Source organism: Ursus arctos, unplaced genomic scaffold, assembly GCF_023065955.2.
Source record: "Ursus arctos isolate Adak ecotype North America unplaced genomic scaffold, UrsArc2.0 scaffold_11, whole genome shotgun sequence".
NCBI classification, from domain to species: Eukaryota; Metazoa; Chordata; class Mammalia; order Carnivora; family Ursidae; genus Ursus; species Ursus arctos.
The window spans coordinates 1,985,885-2,013,193 of NW_026622775.1; the positions used below are offsets into that span (position 1 = coordinate 1,985,885).

The window sequence follows — 27,309 nt, forward strand, 5'->3', positions numbered from 1 at the left end:
GCCTTCAAAATTTACCCAGAATTAGACCATTTCTCACCTCCTCCATTACTTCCACTCTGATTCAAGAACCCGTCAATAATCACCTAGATTATTACACCTGCCTCATGACCCATCTCTTTTTTTCCATCCTTATCTCAATCAAGCAGCCAGTGTGATTCTTCTAAAAATTATCATTCAGATCATGTCCCTTTTCTACTCAAAACCTTCCAATGGCTTCTCATCTCACTCTGATTAAACCTAATATTCTTATGATGACCTACGAGGTCCTATGTAAGCTGATTCCTCATTTCCTCTGACCTTGCCTATTTCTACGTTCTGGACATCTCTGTGTTCAGTGAACAAGCCAGGAACACTATTGTTTCAAGCCCTTTGCTCTTGCTGTTTTCTTTCCTTGAATGTCCTTCCCCTAGAAAACCTCATGGCTTGCTCCTTCACCTCCGTCATGACTTAACTCAGTAAAACATTCCTTGGCCACCTCACTCTGTCTTACACTGGGTTCCCTCAGAAGGAGATCCAGATAAAAAGCATTTTAGAGCAAGTCATTTATTTGAGAGATGATCCCCTGGAACACCAGTAAAGGAAAAAGGACATGAAACAGAGAAGAAAAAGAAGACAATATAGGTATATTCAGGAACAGATTGCTTCTGAAACCCACTGGGGCTCATATCCCTTAAGGCCTCTAGGGCACTATACAGAACACACCTCAGAGCTGTGACATGTAAAGGGTATTGATCCACCAATTCCTGTTAGACATTGTTTGAGGGATGCTCTTGGGAGCGTTCATTACTGACACCTGGACTTCTCTGTGTATAGACAGAGCAGGAATCTGTAGTCCGAGAAAGCCTTTAGATAGAGAATCAAAGAGAGCAGCAGCAGGAAGCGCTTCAGTGTAGGTAGGAACATTTAGGTGCAAGGGGATTTGGCTGAGGCATTCCCAATGCTATAGCTTCTCCCAAGTTCCCTGTCTCTGCTTGATTTTATCCATATAGCATTTAACCCTATTTATATACTACATATTTTACTTATTTATCTCATTTATCTGTCTCCTTTATGAGGCATGGATTTTTGTCTCATTTGCTCACAGCTGTATCCCCAAGACCTAATACAGTGTTTGGGACATGAGCAGAAGTAATTGCTTATTGATTGTTTATGAATGACTTCAGGCTGCATGAATGGTCTAGGAAGTCCTGGAGAAAGGACAGAATCTATATCAAATTAGCATTGGTTAGGCAAAGGCATGGTCAGGAGAGCAGTGCAAGAGCCTAAAAGTTGCAGACCACAAGTTATAAGTGAACTAGCACGTGGCAAGTGTGAGGACAAGCCATTTCTTTTGAGTGGAACAGATCGTTCTTTTACAATAAAAATAATTGGAGTAAGACAAGGTAGGTCTTGGCCAGATGAAACTGTCAGGCTGAGGAATTTGGGGACTTTTCTGTAGGCAACTGGGAGGAACTGAATGTTTTAAAGAAGGGGAATTCATTATTGTATTATAAACCTCATTAAACTTATGTTTATGAAAGACTGAAAAGAATCAGGCACACTGATTTGAGGAACCAGGAATAAAGATGAGTTTAGAAGCTTTTTCAGAAGCACTAAGTGGGGCCTGAGAGAGTTTTATGGAGTGACAAAAAAAAGACTCACAGAATGCTGGAGACAGTGAGGTGAAATTATTGATATCTGCGGTCTAGGTGACACAGGAGTACACTTGTCATGACCCTGGGGTGTGGAGTCTGGAATTTGGTAGTTCAGTTACTACATGGAGGGCTCAAATACCTGCCCTCTGCATTTTGACAATATAACTTCAGTGTTTATTCCATACTTTTTAGAATTTCTAAAGAGTCATAAGATTTCCTGGCTCTTCAGCTCAGAAGGTCTGTTCCTAGCAGTACTATTTGTCATCTGAGCATTTCATATAAAATTCTAAGTAGGAAAGAAGAGCAAACCTGAAGACCACCTCTGACCACAAGTAACTTCTTTTCTGCCTATCCCTGTGTCAAGACAGATAAGAGAAACAAAGACAGGGATGCTTGATCAACTATCTGCTTTTATCCAAGGGTATCAATAGAAGCAAGTGACTTTTCTATTAGTAGTCAAACCAAAGTTTCTAAGGAACTTCTCAATCCTCTTCCTTTCTCAGAGGCCTCGGGAATTTCTTAAATGTGATCACAGTCTCTGGCCGGGCCTTCACTCACATCTGTCGGCTCTGCTTTTCCTCTTGCACAAGCCGAATGAGGTGTCTGTCCCAGAATCCCAACCTTCCTTTTGCAAAGGGATTGACATCTCTGATAGAGGTCTGTCTGTGTTCTGTCTTCTGGCCTGGAATGTTTCTGGGTAGTTATTGGGTAAGTTGGGCATTTAGCTGCAAGATTAGTTAAAAGACTTGCTGTCTAGCCGTGATATTGATTCAATTTGCAGTTTGACTAATTAGCCAGTTTAGAATCTAGTTTCACAGCAGGAAATCTCACACGCACAAATCAGGAGTTTTGAGAAACCTGATGAAATAATGGCCAGTTTACCCTGAAAAGCTTTGTAATCTAGAAGCCAACTGTCTGAGTAAATGCCCTAGTAATTAGATAATTGTCCTAGCCCTGTGGTTGCCAGGGCCTTCTGCCAACATCCTTTTTTCCACTTGCTGCAATTTCTGTCTCACAAGCCTTTGCTTCTCAATTGCCCCACTAAAAAATAAAACAAGCCCTGGTTCTTTCCTCTCACAATATCCCCATTAGGTTTCCACTTCTTATAGGTTTTTATACGTTTTCAGCTTTCCTCCATTCTCCTGTTACTTTTTACAGTTACAGTCTTAATGTCATTTGGCTTATAGGCTCCAAGATTAATGGGACAAACTAATCTAAGGAACACACCCAGGTCTCCCCATAATGTTGTGCATGGAAATGCCTTCTAGAAAGGGTGGATGGGACCAGCGTTCTCTAAAACTGAGCAAGATGATGTTCACGGTGGATTTCCTCAGTATGAGTTCTAATTAAGGGCCCAATATTGGACCCTATGTTGAACCCAGATTTACTGCCAAACCACATCAAATAGAAACACAGAAGTCTTTTCCAGAAACAATTTCCGGAGAAGCATTTGATTGATGGCAATCACCATAACCTGCAAAATCAATGCTGTTTGTCCTCTTCTCTCTTCTACAATTGTTGTGTGTGTGTGTGTGTGTAACTTTAAAGTTGTGTGATTTTGATCATCAAATTAGAAGCCTAAAAATATATTTCTAAATGGAGGTCAGGACAGTAATACCCGATTGAGGGCCTTTAATCCATTGGTTATTAGAAGAAAAACAATGTTTGTAGGTGCTGCTATAATTTGCCAACACTTGTTAAAAGGCTTAAGAAATATTAATAACTTTAGCTCTATAGTTATACTTATGAAATTTATCATATGGAAATAATCATGTATGTAAAGCAGGTTTTAGCCAGGAGAGCCACCTTTATAATAGTGAAAATGACATTCTGTTTAGATTTCAAAGATTTAGTGACTGGTTAAATAAACTAAAGTATTTCTACATAATGTTGACATTAAAAATGGTACAATTGAGGAAGATTAATGGCATAAAAAGAAGTTCCTGTTATAACTACGTTTCAAAAAGGCAAATTTTATTTTATTTTATTTATTTTTAAAGATTTTATTTTTATTTAGTTGAGAGCCAGAGAGAGCATGAGCAGGGGGAGGGGTGGGGAGGGAAAAGCAGGCTCCCCCCCCCAAGCAGGGAGTCCGTCCTAGAGCTCCATCCCAGAACCCTGGGATCACAACCTGAGCCAAAGGCAGTTGCGTAACGGACTGAGCCACCCAGGCGCCCCTAAAAAAGACAAATTTTAAAACATTATTTGAAGTATATAAATCTTTTGTACACATGCACACACTGAGAGAGAGAGAAAAACAATTTGGCAGGACATACCTCAGAATATCAGTGGTTATTGCTGTGTGGTAGAATTCTAGGTGATTGTGTTGTCTTTCTTTTACTTATCCGCCCATCTTTAATTTTTGACAATGAACATGAACTACTTTTATGATAATAGTGGGTTTTTTTAAAGAGTTTGTTCCTAGACTTCTTTTCAATGTTCACTTTTAAAGGCGGTTGGAGGTCTGCATGACACCTGCCTGTTCTGTTATTCTTCCCTATGATTGGGTTTTAGGCTGAGTGTCCCGGGGCTCATTAAACAGAAAACAATAAACAGGCATTTCCCAAGTGTAAACTAAGGGGAAATTTGCCCTCTGTCAGCAAATTTTCCAGGTATACTAATAGCCAAACTGAGTACAACAGTTTGTCTTCGTAGATAAAATTAAGTAGAAAGTTATAAAAGATCCAATTAATGTGATATTTTTAACAACCAAATTAGGTGATTTTGATTTTTCTTCTTCATACCTCTTTTGATCATTTTATACTGTACTTGTTATTCAGAGCCCAGTAGAATGATTATGAGGAACACTTATTGATGGCTCCCACAGAGTAAATATATCATTTGAATTGTAGTGATTAGATTCCATTTAAATGGTCAAACTTCTATTGGGTAACTAGGAATGGGCCTAGTAGTATATTAGATACAGTGGGGTATTCAAATAACTCACAAAGACAAATGTCCTGGAGGAGCTCACAGTTTTGACATAGAGACAGATACATTAATAAATATCTGTGATATATATGGTGGGCTTCAATATCAGCATTGAATCATACAAAGCAAGAGTCATGAAAGCAAAGGAGAGGGAGAGGTTAATTTTAATTAAGAGAGCAGGAACGATTTCTTAAGAGGAAGTGAGATTTGGGGCTAGAAATAAAGAAAAGTGGATTAGTCCACTATTGGTTACAAGTAACAAATAAAATTCAAACTAGCTTAAATAAAAAGGCAATTTATTACTTTTGTAATAAGGATGTCTTGCTTTAGGCAAGGGAGATCCAAGCTTAGCCTTCCCTCTCTCTATCGACTTGATCACAGCCAAACTCTCCACAAAGATGCCTGCTAAAGACAGAAACTTACAGACTTAAGGCTTATAATTCAGGCCCTTCTATTTCCTAACAACCATTCCTTAAAAATCAGGGAAGATTCTCATTGGCTCTGCTTGGGAACCTGCCCATCCTGAGCCAATCCCTGTGGCCAGCTAGGTCACATGACCACAGTGCAGGGAGTGGGGGATGGGGCAGGGCATCATGACTGACAATTCCACCAGTTCAGATAGAGCTGGGGAGCTGTGGCTTCCCTCAAAACAGCAACAGAAAGGACAGAGAGATGGTCAAAACTACTGGACAAACACTATCATTACCATCTTCATTTCAGACAGGTAGAATGTTGCAAGGTATTATGAGGGCAAAGCATTTGTGAGCAAAAGGAAGAGCTCAGGCTAGGATAAGAATGCAGGAAAATGCATGGGGCGCCTGGGTGGCACAGCGGTTAAGCGTCTGCCTTTGGCTCAGGGCGTGATCCCGGCGTTATGGGATCGAGCCCCACATTGGGCTCCTCTGCTAGGAGCCTGCTTCTTCCTCTCCCACTCCCCCTGCTTGTGTTCCCTCTCTTGCTGGCTGTCTCTGTCAAATAAATAAGTAAAATCTTTAAAAAAAAAAAAAAAGAATGCAGGAAAATGCAAGGAATATTCTGAACACAGTGGGTGTAAGGTGTTTGTGCACTATCCCAGTGCCCATAGTCTCTGCATTGATGAAATGTTATGGGAGTGTTTTCCTTTGCTTAGGTATTTATACCTGGGGAATTTTGCATGCACGCAAATATAAGTTCAGCATTATTTAAGTGTAATGAGAACTTGCCATTTGAAGTATATCTTGTGATGAATATCTATATAAAGCAAAGAACTAAGTTGCCACCAGAAACGCTAACCTTTAATTTTTCTGTTTTGTACATTTGAGTTATTATGCATTGACTTTGCTTAGGATAATGAATACTTAGACTAAATCTTTTTTTCCAAAAAATAAAATTTTAATCCATTTAAAATATAACTCAGCTTAAGCTTTTACAGCATTGCCTATTTCTAGTAAATGATTAATAAATACATATAAATGCTTCTCTGAATTTATATCAATAATTATAAAGTCATCTACCAGTTTTAAAAGCCTATTTGGATCAGACATTTGTTTGTTCCTGGCAAAGCAGTGACTGAATGTGAATTTATTTTATGAATCACAGAATCCCCAAGGGCCATGGTGATACAGGCCAATTGATGTTTTAATCCTTTCTGTCCTTCAAAAAGAAATGAAATTAAATGCTATATTTTTTTTTACTTAGTATTTGCTACATTGAGCTAAGATTATAGATAGAATATAGAATTAAATTTTTGAAAAATGAATTTAAAATCTAAATTAGACAGATATGCAGGGTTCTGACCTTGAGAAATAAATTGTAGAAGTGACAACGTAGTGAAAAACTCAGGAACAAGCAAAAAAAATCCAGAGATGGCAAAATATTCTGTCAGTATTTCTTGGTAATGGGCTAAAAGGTCAATTTCCAGTTCCAACTCTACCCTGACTTCCTAATATTGAGCATGGAACCTCTCTTCATGTGAACTTTCCTATCTTTAAACTTATTTATATCTTACAGAGAAGCTGCAATGATATATGAAATAATAAATACAAAGTATTTAAACTTTTCAGAATAAAGTTTTTACAACAAAATTAAATAATAATAGGGTACACTGTATCAATTACATCTGATCTTTCATCATATAAAGCAAGCAAATTGGGGATGAAATTATTTATGTTAGAAGGATTCATTTCAAAATACGATTTTAAGAAAAATTCAACTAGTACATCTAAAATGAAGCAATCTGGAACTGCCTGGGTGGCTCAGTTGGTTGAATGTCCAACTCTTGGTTTTGGCTCAGGTTGTGATCTCAGGGTCATGAGATCAAGCCCCAAGTCAGGCTCCACGCTCAGTGTGGAGTCTGCTTAAGACTCTCTCTCTCTCGCTGGGCACCTGGGTGGCTCAGTCAGTTAAGCCTCTGCCTTTAGCTCAGGTCATGATCCCAGGGTCCTGGGACCAAACCCCGCATCAGGCTCCCTGCTCAGTAGGGAGTGTGCCTCTCTCTCTCCCTCTGCCCCCCTTGTGCTCTCGCTCTCTCTCTCTCAAATAAATAAATAAAATCTTAAAAAAAAAAAAAAGACTCTCCCTCTGCTCCTCTCCCCAAAATTTGATTCATATACAATTTTTGGAAGCCATATTTTACACTATTCAAAGTTATCCCATTGCTATCTAATTAATACTCAATGCATAAAGCCGTTCCTTAGACTAAATAATGTGTTTAATCAGTGGTTCCCATAAATATGTGACATCTTTAGCTATTACAATTATCATTTAACAAAGTCATGTAACTGTTATCTGCCCTTTAGATATTTTGTATAATATTAAATACGTTTTATAAAATAGAAATTGAAAGTCTTGAGTATCCATAGATTTCAGGCAAAAGAGCCGTATGTGCCCTATCCAATTAAAATGACTATTTAAAGGAACATTTCATGAGATATTTAGATACCAGAAGACCTAATAATGATTGCAATATAATAATACAGTATGGAGATACAGATTATTTTAGAAGACATAAAAAGTTTTATAAATTTAAATTTTAAACACAAAATTAAATACTTAAAATATTGAAATAAACCCACCACACAGAATCACATGGAATTTGATTACAAATGAGGCTGGGAGTTTTCTTATAGACAAGACTGATGATAGGAAAGTGAGGAATTTCCCATGATGGTTGGAAGGAATGTGGATAGCTAGATCATATTGCATAAGAAATAATTGACATAGTCACCAAATTTTAAACAAGGTGGAATGTGAAACAATGCTTCATGTTTAATAACAAAATATCCTTATCAAAATAATATCTCTGCCTGGTATGGGGCACAACAGATGAGTCAACGTCAAAAAAGGATGGGATAAAAAGATGAACAACCTGCCTCCTCCCTCCCCTCCCCTCCCCACGGACTTAGCACACCCAAAGAGATGGATGCTGAGAGCATGATGAAGCAGCTACCGTATTGACTTTCATCTCCAGAATTCCTCCACATCTGCCTCTTCCCTTGTTCCCAATTCCGCTTCGTTTCTTGGCCTCCTTTTTAGATCCTTAGCTGAACTCTATCTCTCTCACCCCTAATATGCTGACCTGGTCTGGAACTGGCGACTCTGCTTTCCACCTGTGAAGCCCTTCCATGACTTGAGTACTGATGACTTGATTATCCACCTATGACTCCACATACAGTAAACCATGGAGAAAGGCACCTAGTCCTGTTCCCTGTGGTAGCCCAGTGGAATCTGTTCCAATCTGTTCATGAGCCAACTAAACACCATTTGATTATGAAAAGAGATCAGACGTAAACTCAAGAGAAAGATTTAGAGTAAGACCCAGCAAAATCAGGGCACATAGCTCACCAAATTCTACTTAGATAGCTTAGGATGGTTGGCCATCCCTGTAGTAATCATCCAATGCCTAAGACGGAGTTCGATTTCTATTACAATTCTTGATACATAGAAGGCCCTCAGGAAATATTTAATGAAGGGGAGAAGAATGAATAAATAAAATAGTATAAGCACCAGCTCTAAGATCTAGGAATGATTACACTGGTTTTTGAGGGCGTGCATGAGGTTACAAAATATGATGAATCTTTAATTAGTAGAACATGTTTGGTGAAATTTCCATTCACATTTCTTTTAAGAAAAAAGCAGGAAGCAACTCAGTACATCCACTTGTCATCACTTTTAGAACATCTGTGGTTTTAAAACAGCTTTGAAAATAGTTACTTGCCTAGAGTAAGGTCTGACTTCTGCTGTATAAGCATTAAAGTGTTCTAAATTCATACGCACTAGTACATAGCCTAGTAGATGGCAGTTAATAAAAATACTGATTAGGTGGCTTAAATCTTCTTCACACTCCGGTTTTATAGGAATATGTATATGCACATTTGACTCATTAAAACTGGTCAAAATAAAGAAAAAGGAAGAGGGAACAGATGCAACATCCTCTCCCCCTCTTTTTTTCTTTGCATGAAAAACTGCACATTTACTCTAGAAATCCCAAATAAGAATGTTTACAGAAATGGTTGATGGAAGCAGCATGGGCTGGCATATAGAATGCTTACTGTCAAGCAGGAGAAAACATCCTAAATACAGTGCATCCTTCTCCATCAGCTGGTGTTCGGTGTTTGTGTTTCTTCAGATTGATCGGCTGGACGTGGACAGCTTGTTTAGCAACATTGAATCTGTGCATCAGATATCAGCCAAGCTGCTGTCATTGTTGGAAGAGGCCACAACAGACGTGGAACCAGCCATGCAAGTAATCGGTATGTTTATTCTCTTCTCTTCTCGAGTTCTACAATACAACAGGAAATAATATTTTAATAACCTGCCTTTGCTTTGGTTTTATGTTTCTGACTCACCAAGCTTCCCAGGAGATGTATAAATGCTAAACCCATCTTCGGGCTCATTGTAATTACACAAACTCTGTATTTGTCTTCAAATAGGTTTCTATCCATTTGCTGAGTTCCCACAGTAGCACTAAGCACACCATTGGCTTTTTAATTTTCAATCTTTCAACCTCTTTGCCTTCCAGATGTTCTCTCATTTTGTCTTATGGTGAACACTTACCCGCTCCTTAAAATATTTAAATACTTGAGTAGCTTTACTGATTTTAGTCACAGTGTTTCTCAGATCTTACGCCTATGAATCCATTGACTTTGGGATTGTAAAATTTTTTGCATGAAGGGTTTTTATAATTTATAAAACATACAAGTTCTACTTTTCCCACACTTTTCCTTTTTTCTCTCTCTTATTTGCTTTCCAAATACATTTTTACTCTCAGTCATGGATTATTTTCTTACTCTGGTAAGATTTTGGAAAAAAAATACAAAGATATCATTGAAAAAGCATTGGGCCAAATTTTTATCACCTCCGTTTCTTTGAAGTTTCAAAGAGAATACTGTATTTTGAACTTTTTGACATTGGAGATATCATCTGCATAGTGCCACGGAGGCTAAGACTTCTTTAAATTTTTTTGGTTATTTTTCTATTTCAGATATAACATGCAATGCATGTTCCCTACAAAAATATTAAAACAAATCAGGAGTACAAGAATAATACACCCCTTCAATGCCACTACCTTCCCAGTGAGTAACCACTGCTATCAGTCCGATGTGGATCCTTTCTTTGAGACATACACAGAGACACAAACACACACTCACGCCTTATCTCTTTATTCATTGTGGCTTTGTTAATGAAAATCAGAGTTTTAAAAATGAAATTGATCCTGTTTAGTATTTACAGAAGACCCAAAGTTTAGTAAGCAAGGCTGATGATATTATGCAAAGGTGAATCACCCTATTTGCAGTGTTTTACAGACTGAAAGGTCAGCTCACTCAAAAAGATTCTCCCACAGACAGGTTTAAATTTAATCATTTGTGACTGAATGTCCCTATTATTTACTGAATGTTTGTGTTCCCCTAAAATTCATATGTTGAAGCCCTAACCCTCAATGTAATGGTATTTGGAGGTGAGGCCTTTGGGAGGTAATTTGGGTTTAGATGAAGTCATGAGGTAGGGGGAGGGGAGAGAGGCCCCATAATGGGATTAGCATAAGGAAAGAAAGAGAGACCAGAGCTCCCCCTCTCCCTCTTCGCCTTGTGAGGACACAAGAGGGCAAATTTCTGCAAGCCGGGAAGGAGGTCCTCACTGGGAACTGAAGCAACTGGCACCTTAATCTTGGACTACTCAGCCTCCACGACTGTGAAAAATCAATGTCTGCTGTTTAAGCCCTTCCTCCCCCCGTCTATGGTATTTTGTTGTGGCAACCTGAGCTAACATAGCTTCTAATAAGCTGTAAATATATTTTCTAAAGGAAGGGCTCTATTCATTATTACTTTAGTGTGGATTCACTGCCCATTCATTTATTAATTCACCCAATGAGTAGTTATTAAGTAGCAGCATATATAAAGGTACTGTGTGGTATTGTTGGGTATCAAAAGATGAAAGAGATCACCTCTGTTCTTCAAAACTCTGCCATTTGAAAAGCTCCTTGAATCAAAGCTTTTGTATAATATACCATCAGAATATTTTCTACACTACTGCAGAACTTCAGAGGATAAAAAGAATATTTCTAGATGGGGAATCACAGGAAGATCCTGAAGATGTTACTTGGGCTTACAGTTACAGCCCAGATTTCAACAAGTGGGGTCCGGGTCTGGAAGACTAAGTGAAAGCAACAGGATGAACAAAAGCATGGACAGCAAATGCCAAATGCCAAGCATGTTTAGGAAATGGCAAGAGATCAAGCCAGGCAGGAGTGAAGGATGAAATCTGAAGCAAGAGTGAATCAGAAATGAATCTGTAGGGGTGCCTGGTTGGCTCAGTCGGCTCTTCATTTCAGTTCCGGCCATGAGTCCCAACTGGCTCTGTGCTCAGTGGGGAGTCTGATTGAAGATTCTCTCCCTCTGCCCCTCCCCCTACTCTCACACACGAGCACTCTCTCTCTCTAAATAAATCTTTACAAAGAAAAAGAAACATATCTTTAAGTGTAGAATAGAGACAGACTGGGGCGCCTGGGTGGCACAGCGGTTAAGCGTCTGCCTTTGGCTCAGGGCGTGATCCCGGCGTTCTGGGATCGAGCCCCACATCAGGCTCCTCTGCTGGGAGCCTGCTTCTTCCTCTCCCACTCCCCCTGCTTGTGTTCCCTCTCTCGCTGGCTGTCTCTGTCTCTGTCGAGTGAATAAATAAAATATTAAAAAAAAAAAAAAGAATAGAGACAGACTATACTCGGAATCAAATTTGGAATCTACTCTGCAGGTACTGAGGAGCCATTAAAAGATTTTTCAGCAAGGGTGTGATGAGACATTTTCTGGAGAAAGAAAACTATGGTAAGTATGAAGAGAATGGATAAAAGGAGGAAATGAGTGCTAGACTAGTAAATAGGTTGCTATAAGTAATGCAGGCATGTGGTAACAAGCATCTAGACTAAGGTGGATACAATGAGAATAAAAAAGGGGGGGCTCAGATTCGAGAGAAATGTTGAATACAGCATAAACAAGATATAGGGGTAGGTTGCCTGCGCTGGAGTCAAGGACAATTCCAGGTTTAAGGAGACAAGTATCCTAATTTACCTGGAACATCCTGGTTTTAGCCTATTGTTCTAGCATTCAGTCCAGTTTAGCATTTGTCCTGGAATTTCTCCTTTTTAAGGAGGATCATTATTAATCATTGAACTACAAGAGATTTGGTGAGACCTCTACATTGCACTCCAATTTCTCTCCTAATCGGTCTCTCCTAACAGAATATAAGAGGCAGGTGTATTTGACAGAGTTCTCACCATAGCACACGCTAAACTCTGAAAGACAGCCCATCTCTCCTTTCCCCACCTTTTGAACTACAGCATGCACAGCACTGGCTGATAAAAAGATGACGTTTGGACATGAAGCTAACTGCTTCCTGTCCCCATGGCGGCAGGAGAGTGTCTGATGCTACAGATCCTCTGTCCACTGGGTACAGCAGCTAGTATGTCATGGCCCATGATGGGTGGCCCATGGCAGAACCTGTGAGAGGCATGAAGCCACCAGGATACTAGGATACTAGCCAGTGGGTTTTAGTGGGACATATAGGGAATTGAAGATTAGATTTAAGTGAAATTCCTGTGACAAGTAGAGGCTTTGCAACTCTGCTACAGAGTATCTGGATGTTGTTGCTACAATAGTTTGGTAATTTATCTTATGATACAAATCCATAATTTTTTAATTATCTGGTTGTGCTGCTTTTGTTTTGCAATAAACCCTTTCAGAAGCAAGTGTTTCATCTATGCATGTTTCATAAAAATTAAATATTGATTTTTTGTTGCTCAAGAAAGCTGATGATGAACATATAACACACAGAATACTCGCTATCCACCATGGGGTTCTTAATGCTATAACTGACCACAAGACGATCAGAAGAGAGAAATCTGCTGGAGAAGCAGCAATAACTACATCAAAAGTTAGTCATTGCCTCAAGAAGACTATGCCCATTATTTTCAAACCTTGGCACTTGGCATTTGCTGACCATGCTTCTGTTCATGCTGCTACCTCCACCTGGAACCTTCTTCCCAACCTTCTTTCCACTTGTTGAAATCTTACCTATACTTTTAAGCCCAAAAGCGTGTGGTTCCACACTTGCAGCTGCAGCAGTGTGTAACATTGAGCACTTCATGCTGCATGGCTTCATCAGGTCAAATGACAGTTATCCTAAGTTAATTTCTCTCAGTTTCAATTCTGAGTTTCCTTGGGCCTGTGAGAAATGTAAAGCAATGGTATTAATGAGTTGACACCAAAAGCAGAAGAGTTCACAGTTAAATTATGACAGTTTTATAACAAGGTGAGTAGATAAATTAAATTAGAAAATCAGTTAGTTCCAATAATGATTTAAAAAAACTGTTTAACCGGGGTGTCTTGGTGGTGCAATTGGTTCAGCATCTGACTCTTGGTTTCAGCTCAGGTCATGATATTGGGGTCTTGGGATCCAACCTGCGTCAGGCTCCACATTCAGTGTGGGACCTGCTGAAATTTCTCTCTCCCTCTCCCTCTGCCCCTCCCCTCATTTTCTCTCTCTCTCTAAAACAAATGAATGAATAAATCTTTAAAAAAAAAGAAAGAAAAGAAAAGAAAAAAGTTTAACCAATTCACAGAACAGAAGAAAAGCTTTTGTGTCAAAGGCGAATTTTCTGACCTTATTGTGAATGCTGCTATTACTTTAAAAATTAAGCTTGTGAAGGCAAATGATAATATGAATACATATTTGGGGGGAGCACAGCATCTTAGTACAATAATAGTTTTACTAAAGTAAGAAATCTATGGAACAGAAATTTTTTTGAGATTGACTGTGATGATTATGTACTAAAGCTGTGATATTCTATTAGTTGAAATGGTAACTGTAGTCAAAATTCATACAGCTTTATATATACAAATCTATATACAATATCTGGAGGATAAAGTTGGTATTAATTTTAAAAAAACTATCTTATGCATGATGGTAAGACTTTGTTTGCTGCTGGTCAGTAATCAATTTTTAGAAATTGGCATTTTGTTCAAAATTAATTAGAAGTCTTTAGTTACAGTATTCAACAAAGAAAGGGGAAAAAGAACTACTTCAGCTTTTTAATTTTTACAATTGTAATCACTGACAACAAAATGGCAAATAGCAAGACACTGAAATTTATCACTACTAAAACAAGGAGTTAGCTTTAAAAAATGAGTTTATATGGTGTAGAAGATTTAATTTTAAAATTCTATAATTCTATTTTGGAAAACTTGACTTACAGAAAGAAGTTTTGATGGAGTTCCTACTAAACAGGATAAAATTATGTCATGTACCAGATTTTACAATATCTACATTTGGAAAAATATTCAAAAATCATAAATAGAAACAACTTATTTGGTGACCTTATTTTATAAAAAATAAAGAAAAGAATCCAAATGGAGGCTAAAAGCTAGTACTTGTGAAAATATTTCAGCTCAAATATTTACCTATTTCAATATGGAGAGATATGTAATCAGAATTTTAGTATTTTCCAGTTAGCAGAATTTTCTTTGAGCGAACCAGGTGCCTCTGTGCTTATAGAAGAGTGTTTTCCTAATTAAAAATATTATGGCTTACATATTTGACCAGCAACATACATAATGCTAGATTTTAACCCATAGAATAAAATAAATATTGAGTTCATACTGATATAAATAAGTGAGGAGAAAGGAAAAGTCTTCCTTATAGATTTCTATGACTATAGAAGGAAAGAGGAGAATCGAAAACCACCATTAGGTGAACACTGAAGTTATAATTGTTGCAGCCAAATCCACTGAGCTGTGCTTGATTTAGTGGCTGAAAGTTTGAGGAGAATTTCATAGTTTCAAAGTATCTCCTAACTGACTATTAACCTTAAAGGCAAAGACAGTAACTTTTCAGTGAGAAACCAGGCAGAGACCACCTTAACCAAATGATCCAGGTCAACAGTAGCAAGGAATAACACACACTCCCAACACGAACCTGTGGCACGAGTGAGGAGGACACAGCACCCCCTCTGTAGTACTTGTGCCCAAAATATGTACGATCATGTCCAATCATGAGAAAACATTAGACATGAACAAACTTAAATGAAGGACACTTGACAAAATAATGGGTCGATACTCTTCCAAAATGTCGAGGTCATTAAAGGCAAGGTAAGACTGAGGAACCTCAGTGTTTTAAGACTGCAGAAGATGAAGGTGGAGTAACAAAAAAATGCAAGTGGAAGCCCAGATAGATTCTAGAACAGTAAAAGAATGTAGTGTTGAAATTCAAATATGGGGTTTGGTTTAGTTAATAGTACAACAGCACACTTCATCTCCTTTTCTGACAACTGTACTGTGGTACAAGATGTTAAGCTGAGTGAAGGATATCTGGAAACCACCAGTACTAGCTTTGCAATTTTCTGTTAAGTATAAAATTACTTCAAAATAAAAATACTATGGTTTTACAGAGAAAACTCAATCGAATATGTTCACAATTTTTTCATATACCAATCGTAGGTTGCAACTTTGAGGAAGATGCTAGAAAAATAAAGGAAATTAAAACAGTAAGACCATATTTAAAAAAGAAGCAGTTGGAGTCATGTTTCAATTTCCCTACCATTGACATGTGGTCTAGCCTTGTGGCTTGCTTTGACCAATAAAATGTGGCAAGATGACGTTTTACAACAGCCTTGTGAATCCACTCTCTGCTCAGGGACAAAGAAGGCTCAAACTACCCAATCATTTCAATCAACACAGTCGAGGCCTTGAGCATGTGAAGATGGCCTCCTCAGCCAGCTGGCCTCTGGTGACAGATTGCAAACACATGAATAAACCCCGCCAACAACACCTGGAGACAAGCCATCCCAGCTGAGCCTTGCTCAAATTGTCAATTCAGAGAATTGTGAGCAAACAGTGTTGTTTAAGCCTTTAACTTTTGGGGTGATTTTTTTTCCTGCTAATACAGACTCACAGACAGAGATTAATTCAATTTAGATGAAGAAAAACTTGATTTGGAAAATGGATTTTGAGCTTGACCTTGAAGGATTTAGAAAGGTGGAGATTGAAGCAAATGACTTTTTAAAAAAGATTTATTTGTTTATTTTAGAGAGAGAGAGAACACAAGTGGGAGGGGTGGAAGGAGAGGGAGAGAGAATCTCAAGCCGACTCTGCGCTCAGCAGGAAGCCCAACACGGGGCGATCTATCTCATGGGGCTCAATCTCATGATCCTGAGATCATGATCAGAGCAGAAACCAAGAGTTGGGCACTTAACTGATTGTACCCCCTGGGTGCCCAGAAGCAAATAACTTCCTAAATGACAAATGGCAGAGAGGCCCCAAGGCAGGAGAGTATAGGAAATTCTCATAAAGGAGAGCAATCAAATGTGGCTGGAGCACAGTGCCAAGGAGACCTCCATGACGCATACACGGGAGCCAGATCAGTACAGAGTTCACTGGCAATTTCTACCCACCCCTCCCGCCCCCGGCAATTTCTATCACTGAATCTCTCACCAAAGCTCTTACATTTCACAGGATAACCTAATTTTTGGTGGGACATTTCCAAAATCATGTTATCACCAAATGAAAAGCACAGGTGTCCCATTTCTCTGTCCTTAGATGGCACGAATGGGAGGTTGTGATTCACAGCTCTAGTGCCAAAGGGAAACTTTCCAGATACCTAGATAAACCAGGAGGAGGATTTTACTCCATAATAACCTTGGGGTTTGGATAAGGTTCAAGTTTAAGCACAGAGGCATATGTTTGTAGATATGAGAGCTCTAGGGAATTGTCTGGACTATCCTGCCAAGATAGAAACTGGATTTCAAAATCTTGACTACAGCAGGCTGTCTAAATAGGAAATGGGTTCTAAATCTTTAGAAATGGGAGTATGAGATGTGGCTCTTGTTTCCACTTAAACTGAAGATAACTCTGTAACATTTAAGAAAAGAGTGAGCAACGACAAAACAGGTAAAATGCTGGTGTAGGGTTTAAGAACATAAGGGCTTCAATATCAGGTCGACATTGGTTTATATCCTGGTTCATCTGATTACTAGATGGTTCATCTTAGGCAAGTTACAAAATCGCACTGAGCTTCAGTTTCTCACATGGAAATCAGAGGTAAGAGTACCCACCCCACAGAGTATTTGTGAAGATTAAGTAAAATCATGTATAAATAATGATGGCCCATTGCCTATTCTTAATAAATACCCAATACATGAGATTACTGATTTGTTATCCTGAGAATATTAAATTTTCCCATCTATTTTCAAAGCTTGATTTCCTATGTATGTAATAACATAATAAAATGTGATTTTCCCCCCAGAGGTCCTGATCATGTTTTTCAAACAATCAGATTCACTGAATGTATGTAGTTTCTAGATGCTCCCAGTATCTATGCATCTTGATGATTCATAGATCTAATAAAGCAACACATTTTCTTCTATAAAGCACAATTGAAATATCATTTCCAAATCTGACAGAATGAACAGCAATGAACAGCAATGCAGCAGACACTGTCCCAAGATGGCCCTCAATAGACCACGCCCCCTGGTATTCACCCTCCTGTGCGGTCTAGCGTCATACTGACCCCGGACTGTCCCTGAGACTCAATAGCTCATACAATGCAGTGGAAGTGATGCTGCGTTAGGGACTGGGGGCCTAAGACTTAAGAAAACCTGGCAGTTTCTACCTTAATGATTTGAGGAACTTGCATTTAAGAAGTCCAGCTACCCTGCTGGAAATATCACACGGAGCAGTCACATGGGAAGAGATTAGACCTGAGACTACGTAGCGTGAAAAGTGGCCCAGCTGTCCCGGCATTCCAGCTGAGGCCGGCTGCCCACTCTCCGTGCCAAGGCACCAGCTTTGTGAACGAGCCGTCTTGGACCATCCAGTCAATTCAGCCCTGGGCTGACTGCAGCCCCAGCAGGCATCAAGGGGAGCAGAAGAACCACATGGCTGATTCCAGCCAACCCACAGAATTGTGAGAGAAAATCAAAACAACTGTTTTAAGGTCCTAAGTTTTGAGCTGGTCTGTCACATAGACAGATAACCCAAAAGGAGCTTGTATCCTCTTATCTCCATTTGCAACAATGCTGTAATGTTTCAAAGCATTAAAAAAAAAAAAAGAAAGACGGAGTTATGACTACGTTTGAGTCTACCTTAGGTGCTTACCTCCTGCACACGACACTGAGGAAGCTTGTGGTAAAGGAATTGCAATTTCTCATTTGCCTTTTCCTGAGGGTGAGTTTATCCTTTGAGAAAAGACAATTTAGAGCTTTCTGTTCTTTCAAGGTGCAGTGGGCGATGCGCTGTTGTTCTACGGCAGCACTTTGTTCTCCTAAAGCAGTGTCTCTTGTATGTCCCTGAAGCCAGAATCTGTGCTGTTAGCAGCGATTCTGTGAGAAGAGCATTAGTCACTGATAATTCATGTCATGTTGCCATGTGGGAGATGCCACAAAGTAACTCACCTGCATAATTCTTCTACAGAGTGTGTGTGTGCATGCGCGTGTGTGCGTGTGTGCGTGTGTGTGTGTGCGCGCGCTGTACTCAGGACACAGGGAGGCTCAACCTAGTCAATTCTGGCCAGCGGGGACAGTTCGGGAGCACCCCAGACCTGCGTCCTGGAATGTGTGAGGCCAGTAGGGTCAAGACCCAGATGCAGCAGCTGAAAAGTCAGGGCATTTTATTCTAAATGTTAGCAGTAATAGAAAAGATATCAGCTTCAGAGAATGTGACAGGGAAAAAAAGGGGGGGCTGGGGCGTCAAGCATACGCCAATCCATACAGGAAAGGACAAATCAGCGGGAGGCAGTGGGCAGCAGGATGCAATGTGGGCTTGGGCTTCCAGTCTCCTGAGTGCGGGCAAACTGGGTCCCAAGGCTACAAGGACTTATTTCTTGTAATAAAAATAAAGCCAGGGTGGCTTAGTAACACGTTCTGCAGTTCTGTTCTCTGAGGAGAATGTGAAGCTCCAGGATGCTGTGCTGTGGGACCTGCTCACAAAGTCAGTGGCTTCACTGTGCAGGCAGATCTCAATGGAGCTGTGAAAAATCAAATATTGGGCAGAATACATGTAGAAATAAAGTCCTAAATCTGACAAATGTAAGCATTCTATGAGTCCCTGAACACTTTCCCAACAGCCAGGGAGTGAAAGTGAGAAGTGCATTTGCAGGGGTGCGAACCTGAAAGGTGCATGGGAGCCCAGAGGGAACACGGCCTTCGGTGGGAGACAAATCCGGGCTTTCATTATAGCTCTGTCACCGCCAGCTCTGTGGCTGGGGCCCAGTCACTCATACCAGTGAGGACTGCACTTGCCTACCTAGGAGAGAAGGCTCACCAAGAGGACGTAACCAAAAAAGGGCCTTTCTCCTCACATAATTCAATGGTACAGAACCGGGCCAGCTGCATGCTGGCTCTTCAAAGCCTTTTCCTTCCTAGTACTTGACATGAGGTGACGTGTGGTGTGCGGCCTCCTGGCCTCGTGATGGCTACTCCGTGGCCAAGCCAGGCTTCCTGCAGACAGTAGAGGCAAAACCACCTCCTCCCAAGGCTTTTTTTTTTTTCATTTGGGAGGAACAGAAGTCCTTCCCAGTGACTTCAACCTGTATCTCATGATTTCATTTCACACACAAACACCTTCACACATAAATACACACTTGCACACATCCTTGGCCACCCCTGACTGCCAGAGATTGGAGAAAGGTCAGTATTTTTAAGTGGGTGCACTGCCGGTCTAACTTCTGTTAGTTTGGAACAAAGAAGAATGGATAAGCAGCTGGCATTGGATGCCACATTCATCTGTTCATATTTCAAATGGGAATAGCAAGTCCTCCCAGGCTTAAGGGTACAAGACATGAGGAACACTCCCATTAGAACATAAGCTCCAGGAGGAGAGGAATCCTCACCGTTTCGTTACTGATGCTTCACCAACCCCTAGGACAGTGTCCTCAGCAGCACTGAGTGAATGAGATGAATGCTGGAGTTAGTGAGGAGTGTCCAGGACCCTGGCTGGCACAAAGAAGTCACCACGTCCGCTGTGGTTTGTCCTGTACCATCCTGAGAGGCTGGCCGGCCGTCTAGAGCACACAGCTGTGGCAGAGGCTCGTGCTCTCGAGAGAGGTACATGCTCAGGTGAGAGAGATCTAGAGTCGTGGTCTAAGAACAGGGTCATTGCTGCTACCCACCTTGAGGAGGGAAAAGTTATTGTGCCTCTTCCTCATCCAGCCCACAGAAACCTTTTAGCTTTCAACTCCCAGAGAGCTAATGTTTTCCTAATGTGCCACTTGTTATAAAAATCCCCACCTCGAGTTAAATATCCAGGAAGTCCAAGAGGTTCAGGAAGACGCTAGGAGTTATCATCAAAATAAACAGCGGTATTCTAGAATGTGAGCATTGGAGCAATACTTAAAGAGCATCCGATCCAACCACCTGACTACAAGAGCCTGATTTGCCCCAAATGCCATCACTAACTCTGGACACAGTCAGGAGACCCTAACTCTTCCTCCATGCCCACTGATGCTCCCCAGTGAGTCCTGCCCTGCTACCAGCTACCTCTAACTGACAGATGTGGTGGGTGGGTGCCGCCTCATGACCTCTCCTTTACTAGACTCCATCACAATGATCACATTGTCCTCCCACCACTGGACACAGCAATGGCCCTGGGACAGGACCCCACACCCCACTGTGGCTCCCCTCATTTCCCTTTTTTCTCTTCATGGTGTAGCTAGCCTTACTAGTCCCACTTCCTCACCTCTCCATCTTGCTTCACACTATGCCTCTGAAATCACTGGTACCATGTCACCAGAGACCTCAGAATTGTCCAATCTCATTGTCAAATCCATTTTTTCTGAACTTATCTATTCTAGAGCTTCTGAGAATTTTTTACCAAAATATTCCTGATAGCAGAAGAGAAATAGGAGCCCCAGGGAATGCAGAGTTATTACCCGAAGCCACTGCCACAGACATGAAACAACATCGAAGTCTCATTTTATCTTAAGAACTCACAAAAATTTTCCATCCTACTCTTTTCTATGAAAATGGGTTTTCCCAAATGTCTCCATAAAATTGATACTCAAGGGATTTGCTTGTGTTAATCCCACGGTCTCATGCACCACCTGGCACCCGTATTTGGTTTGAATTCCATAACCCTAACCAGAGTTGCCAGGATATCCTCAGTTGTCAGTTTTATCCCCAGGCTAGGTAGGAACTAAATGAGACTAAAGGCCAAGGGTAGTGATTTCTGTAAGCAGCATGTACTCTTCCCGTCTCTTTCTTCTCATTTCCCCTCCTCACTTTACCCTGACCTGGAGAACAGAAGGGCGCTAGAAAAGGAAGGAAGGAAACATATCCATGATCTGGCATTTGGCTGACTAATCCATTGCCTTGTTCAGTCCCAGCAGCTGGGCACTCATCCAAGAAGGCTAAGCAAACTGGGGAGCTCTCCTTGGACCTCCTGGTGAGAGCTGCCAGCAAAGCTCTTTCATTTGGGGATGGCAGGTATACTCAGTTGTGAGTGTCTCTCAGGGGAGTGACAGCCAGAGGATCATATTATCTCACCCAGATCTTGGACGTCCTTTCTAGGGAGTAGGTCATATCCACCCTTTGTCCTCAAAGCCTTCACACTCTCTTCTCTGTGTGGCAAATACTCTGTCTTGACAAACAAGTTTTACTTAGAACTAACTTTGGGGATAGATCTTCAACCATAATTTATGCTTAAAATTGTAACCAAGATGCTCTTTTCACATCACTATAGTTGGTTTTTAGAGTTGAACTCATTACAATTTTTTTCTTGGTAATACAAGTAACTTTGTACTTGAAACTCTGTGTCTTGGTCATCTCAGGCTGCCTAACACATAACCACAGCCTTGGTGGTTTAAACAATAAACATTGATTTCTCACTGTTCCAGAGGCTGGGAAGTCCAGATCAAGGTGCCTGATTCCTGGTGATAGCCCTCTCCCTAGTTTGCAAATAGCCACCTTCCCACTGGATCCTCACATGGTGGATGGAGAAAGTCTGATGTCTCTTCCTCTTGTTACAGGGCACTAATCCCATCATGGCAGCTCCACACTCATGATCTAACCTAAACCCAATTATCTCCAAAGTCACACCTCCAAACACTGTCACACTGGATGTTAGGGCTTCAACATATGGATTTTAGAGGGAAATAAACATCCAGTCCATAACACTCTTCATCAGTAACAATTTATGAAACATTTTCATCAGATTTTTGAGTTAGATTTTACAGGAAGTAAAGAGGGTTGCTTGAACTGTCATGATTCCTCCCAAAATATTTATGGAAGGAGAAGAAACAGTGTGTTGATTAGAATGAAGTCCAGCTGGTAGAAAGAGCAAACAAAACAAAACATTACTAGCGTAAAAAAGAGATATCCATTTCTCTATTGGGTAATGGTCTAAAGGCATGTATTTTAGGTCTGTGTGGCAGCTCTGCTCTGCAAGTACTCTGGGATACAAGCTTCTTCCAGCTCACACTTGGCCTTACCTTCATGGACAAGGTAATGTCCAGCAGAACAAAGGAAAATATGGAGAAGAAGGGGTAAATGATGAGCTATCTCTTAAAGGTCCTGGATATTGTCACAGGACAACCTTCTGCAGACTTTAGTTACGTTGCCACCCCTATTGCAAGGGAGGCTGGGAAATGTAGTCTTCATTTTGCTGCAGGGAAAAATGTTATTGCTTCAAGGGGAAAACTGATACTGGGGGACCATGGCGCCCTCCGTCATCCACAGACTTATTTGCCATATTTCTCATGATTTTGCCGTTGGCTTGGCTGGCACCAATACTAGTTTTCTTCCCTTTTCTCTGACTGAGCATCTTCTCAAGCTCTTCTGCAAATTCTTTTTCCTCTAGGTTCCCTTCAATGTTAGGGTGCCCCAGCATTTGGTCCTCAAGCCCTCTTCTCACTCTGTAGACTTCCTTGCATGATCATATTAAAGTCATGGCTTCTGTGTCCTGAGTTTTATATACCTACACCTCTTATCCAGATCTTTGTTTCTTGAATCCCAGACTCACATATCCAATTCCATAAAGGACACCTCCACTTAAATATATTTTGGGTGACCCAACTCAGTACATCACAATTAAACTCATGGTCTTTCCACATAAACTCTCTGTATCTTATCATCATTGTCTATCCACACTCTTACTGAAACTGGAATCCTGGGATATGCCTGGAATTCTCCTCTTCATCTCTCACATATGTCAATGTTCATTATCTTGCCCTCTTCTCCATCCTCCCTGCTTTTGCTTCTAGCGGTTATAGCTAACATCTATTGGGCATCTGCATGTGCCAGCTACTGATATATTACACGCTTTAATTTCATTTAATCCTCAAACAACCCTACTACTATTATTATTGTTCCATCTTACATATCAGGAAATTAAAGAACAGAGAAGTCAAGTAACTCTCCCAAATGTCACAGGAGTAAATGGTAAAACCAGGATTTGAAAATAGGCAGTTGATTTTAGAGCACTCTCTCTTAAGTGCTAGAATTTCCTGTGCAAGCCCTCATTATTTATTTCTCATATTACAATAGAAGTTTTTAAATTGAATTCTCTTGTCTAGTCTCACTAACTCCTCCCTCAAACTCCATCTTTCATATGACTAATTACCAGAGTAATCTTTCTAGAATATAATCCAATCGTGTTAGTCTGCTGCTTAAAATCAATCATCAGTACTTCTCCATCACCTGAAGGCTATCATCCCAGCTCCTTATTCACATGCAAAGTCCTTCATGATTTGACTCCTGCCTACAAGTACAGCCTCTTCTGGAACTTTACCACAGACATGGCACTGTCCAGCCATACTAGACCACTCCCTCTGTGTGTCTCTGTGCTTTGCATTCACTCATAGCTCCTATTTCAAGAGCAAGCTGTTACAGAAATTGCTAAAAAGTCCTCAAGAGCAGATCAGATGACCCTCTGTGTTTTATACAAAGTATTGTAAATGGGAGTTTAACTGGCCTTCATTAAGTTCCTTGAGGGAAGTATTGCTTCGTTGTATCTGAGTACCTACCAAAGTGCTTGGTACATAATATCCCTCATTAAATTATTGTGAAACAAGGATGAAGTAATTGCTTTGTTCCCTTTTATGCCATTTTCCTAAACAAAGTCTAGGACATGAAGATCTCTTGAATATCACTGTTCATACCCTGGTTTACTGCCCTGCAGGGGAAATTCATTGTGTAGTGGGGTCAGAATAATAGAGAGGCCATATCGTTTGGCATGGCACATCTTGGGGTGGACATGAAGGTCCGAAAGTAAAGAAGAGGTGGACCAAGAAGAGAAACGTGAATATATTTATATTAGTGCAGGGAACAATTTGCAACACCTGAATAATGATACCAGGACATAAAACATGTTCAATATTTTAGGGAGTTTTTTGTTGAGGAGATAACTAATGGGAAAAAGGTCCATTTTTTTTTGCCTCCTCTGCATGGCCATTGCTTTTGGGGAAAGCCAATGCAGAAATTCTTGGGTTGTAGAATTTTTTTAAAAAGCACATGATAGTTAAATTTATTTTATAGTGTTGCAGAGCTTTTGTGACAGTCATCCGGAAGTAAAATTACCTTCCCTGGCCTCGGCTCCGTCCTTCCCCCACTCCGAAGCATCCCTTCAAACCCACACCCATTAGACAGAGCAGTTGTCCTTCACTTCGAAGGAAACGCAGCCCAGAGTTATGTTACCGTGGAAACAGAATCACTTCTTTGCTGCAAGACACATGGCTTTATCTGCATTATTATGAAGCAGAATACATTGGTAGGGCTGGAAGGGGAATCAAATATTCTGCCCGCCAGTGTGGTACTTGGCCTTTGGGTGAATAAATGACTTTCAATTAGAGTGCTTAAATATCTTTTAACTTCAATAATTGTTATTAGAGCCCCAACAGAATTTTACTTGGAAAAGAGTAAAAAAATTGACTCTGCTATTAAGGAGAGAGCTATAAATTCTTTCAAACCACACCATTTCTGTTAAAATGTATGTGTGTGTGTGTGAATTTACAATTAATGGTTTCATTGTGTATAAAACAAATGTCTTTGTCCCTTGTTTTTTGACTTTCTGTCTTGATCCTATTGCAGATTTATTAGGTTGTCCTTACCTCTTCCTTTCTTTGTCTCTACTCTAAACTGCTTTGTAGTGAACACATATATTTACAATTCCATCTTGGGCTGGGCTGTGTGTATCCAGATCCTCTCCTCTTGACTAGCTGCTGAGCTTTATCTGGGCCTGCCACTCGCTCCCACTTCTGGGTGGTAATACCCTCCCCCAGCCAAAGCCCTTGCTTTTGTTTGCCTGGCTCTGTTACTGGGGGGCTCTCCTCACCTCCTGCCCAACCCTAAATTTAGTTACTATCCTATCTGATTTTCCCTTCTTATAACTGCTCTGTTCCTTATTGTTTGTGTTGGTAACCATCTTGAAGACCAGATCTGCAAGAATTGCACTGGTAGAAGAATCAATTCAGCAAAATCCCAGGAACAAAACAAAAATCCCTCAAACCTTCAGTTCCAAAGATGCTCATAGACACTGTTTCCTTAAAAGTCCAAAGAAAAGCACTATTAAAAAACAGACAAGACATACACACACACACATGCATACATGCACACACACGCGTAGTTTAACTAAGATCACAGGGAAATCCCATATAATGGGAAGGGAAGAAAAGTCTCTTTCTGGCTGGGTATAAATTAGAACAGAATGTGATACTTTAGAAGTACTAGTGTTTTAATTGTGGAAACAGTAGGGTAGCATTAAGGGACGAGTGATGTTTACTAAGCAGCTAGTTCATTTCAGGTGTTTTTATATCTACATTCCACTTAATTCTCAAATTCATCCTCAGGTGTGGTGAGAATCGACTCAGTTGCCCCCCAAAACCTAGACGACAGTGATTTCTGATTCTGAGTTCAGTGTTCTTTCCAACTGCATCACTTTGTACATGTCTGTCCAGTAAAGCTCTGACATGTGAGAGCTAATAACACCTAAGTAAAATTGAGGAGAATACAGCCTCTAATCCTGGCTTAGCCTCCACTGTGGGAAAATCATTTATTTGTTACAAACTCAGAACTGCCCATCCTCATTTAATGAGGATAAATAACTTCTTACCTCCTCATATACATAGGGAATTAAATGGTTAATGTGGACAGAGCATGTTGAAAATACAAAGGGCATTCTATTTCTGTAGGAAAAATGGCAGACTGTTGTTACTATAATCGGTGCAGACTGGTAGGTCTGTGTAACTCCCAATCAGTTCAGTCCCAAATCATTGTCGTCCCAAATGTGCAGTGTTTTTGAGAGCAGACCGCATCACACATTTTTTTCTGTGTCTCCCAATCATCCTAACATAGTGCCGGGGTGTGTAGTGGATGCTTAATATACATTTTCAAGTAATGGAGTGGGTGATTAAATCCCACTATTGTTCAATATCTACTTGAGTCATCAGTTACAGATGTAATTCTATCACACTATCAAAAAGGATTCCTTAAATGCCTGGACACAATTAGCCCAAGTTGCTTTAAGAGGATACAGTCATAACAGTAGCTTATAGTATTATCCAATTGAGTTTTTTTCCCCCAAGATTGATTTGTTTGTTTTAGAAAGGGAGAAAGAGAGAGTGAGAGAGAGCAGGGGGAGGGGCAGAGGGAGAGGGACAGATAATCTCAAGCAGACTCCGGACTGAGTGCAGAGTCCCACCCAGAGCTCAATCCCAGGACCCTGAGATCACAACCTGAGCCGAAACCAAGAGTCAGATGCCTAACCAAGTGCACCGTCCAGGCGCCCCATATGATTGATTTTTAACAGGAATAATGGCCAGTTCTTTCTGTTATGACATATAAGGAAATATTTTATTTCCCTAAACTCTATTGCTTGCCTTTCAGAGAATCTCAGGAAATGATAGTGGAATAAACAGCAAAAAATAATTTACCTAGAACCTGAAATTTCACTTTCCATACCTCTAACAAATTAACAATAACTACTCCATTTTGAGCATTTACTGTGTATGTACTATACACACACTGCCCCTTTAATTTTTATGACCCCTCAAATTGAATCTATTATTGTCCCCATTTTATAGGCGAGGAAACAGACTCAGAGAGTAAAAATAGTCATTTTCTTTGGACATAACCTGTCCAAGTCTGTAGCACAGCCTGATCCAAACCCATACAGGCTGATTCTAAAGTGTTGCCCTTAACTGGGATCCTGCACACCAGCCGACTACATAAATGGCCTCTGGGAAAACCAGCTTTCTTTGGCTGCCTGTCTCCATTAAGCTCTTTATCCTTCATTTT

General features: G+C 40.3%; 1 protein-coding gene across 1 annotated transcript in view; it reads left to right on the forward strand.

The window, feature by feature from the left end:
- ARHGEF38 (Rho guanine nucleotide exchange factor 38) overlaps positions 1–27,309 on the forward strand; it is a 118,558-nt gene that overhangs the window by 46,243 nt on the left and 45,006 nt on the right. Inside the window, exon 3 of the mRNA XM_026499115.3 lies at positions 9,172–9,295. Within this exon, the coding sequence (XP_026354900.1) occupies positions 9,172–9,295 (124 nt within the window). The remainder of the gene's footprint in view (positions 1–9,171; positions 9,296–27,309) is intronic.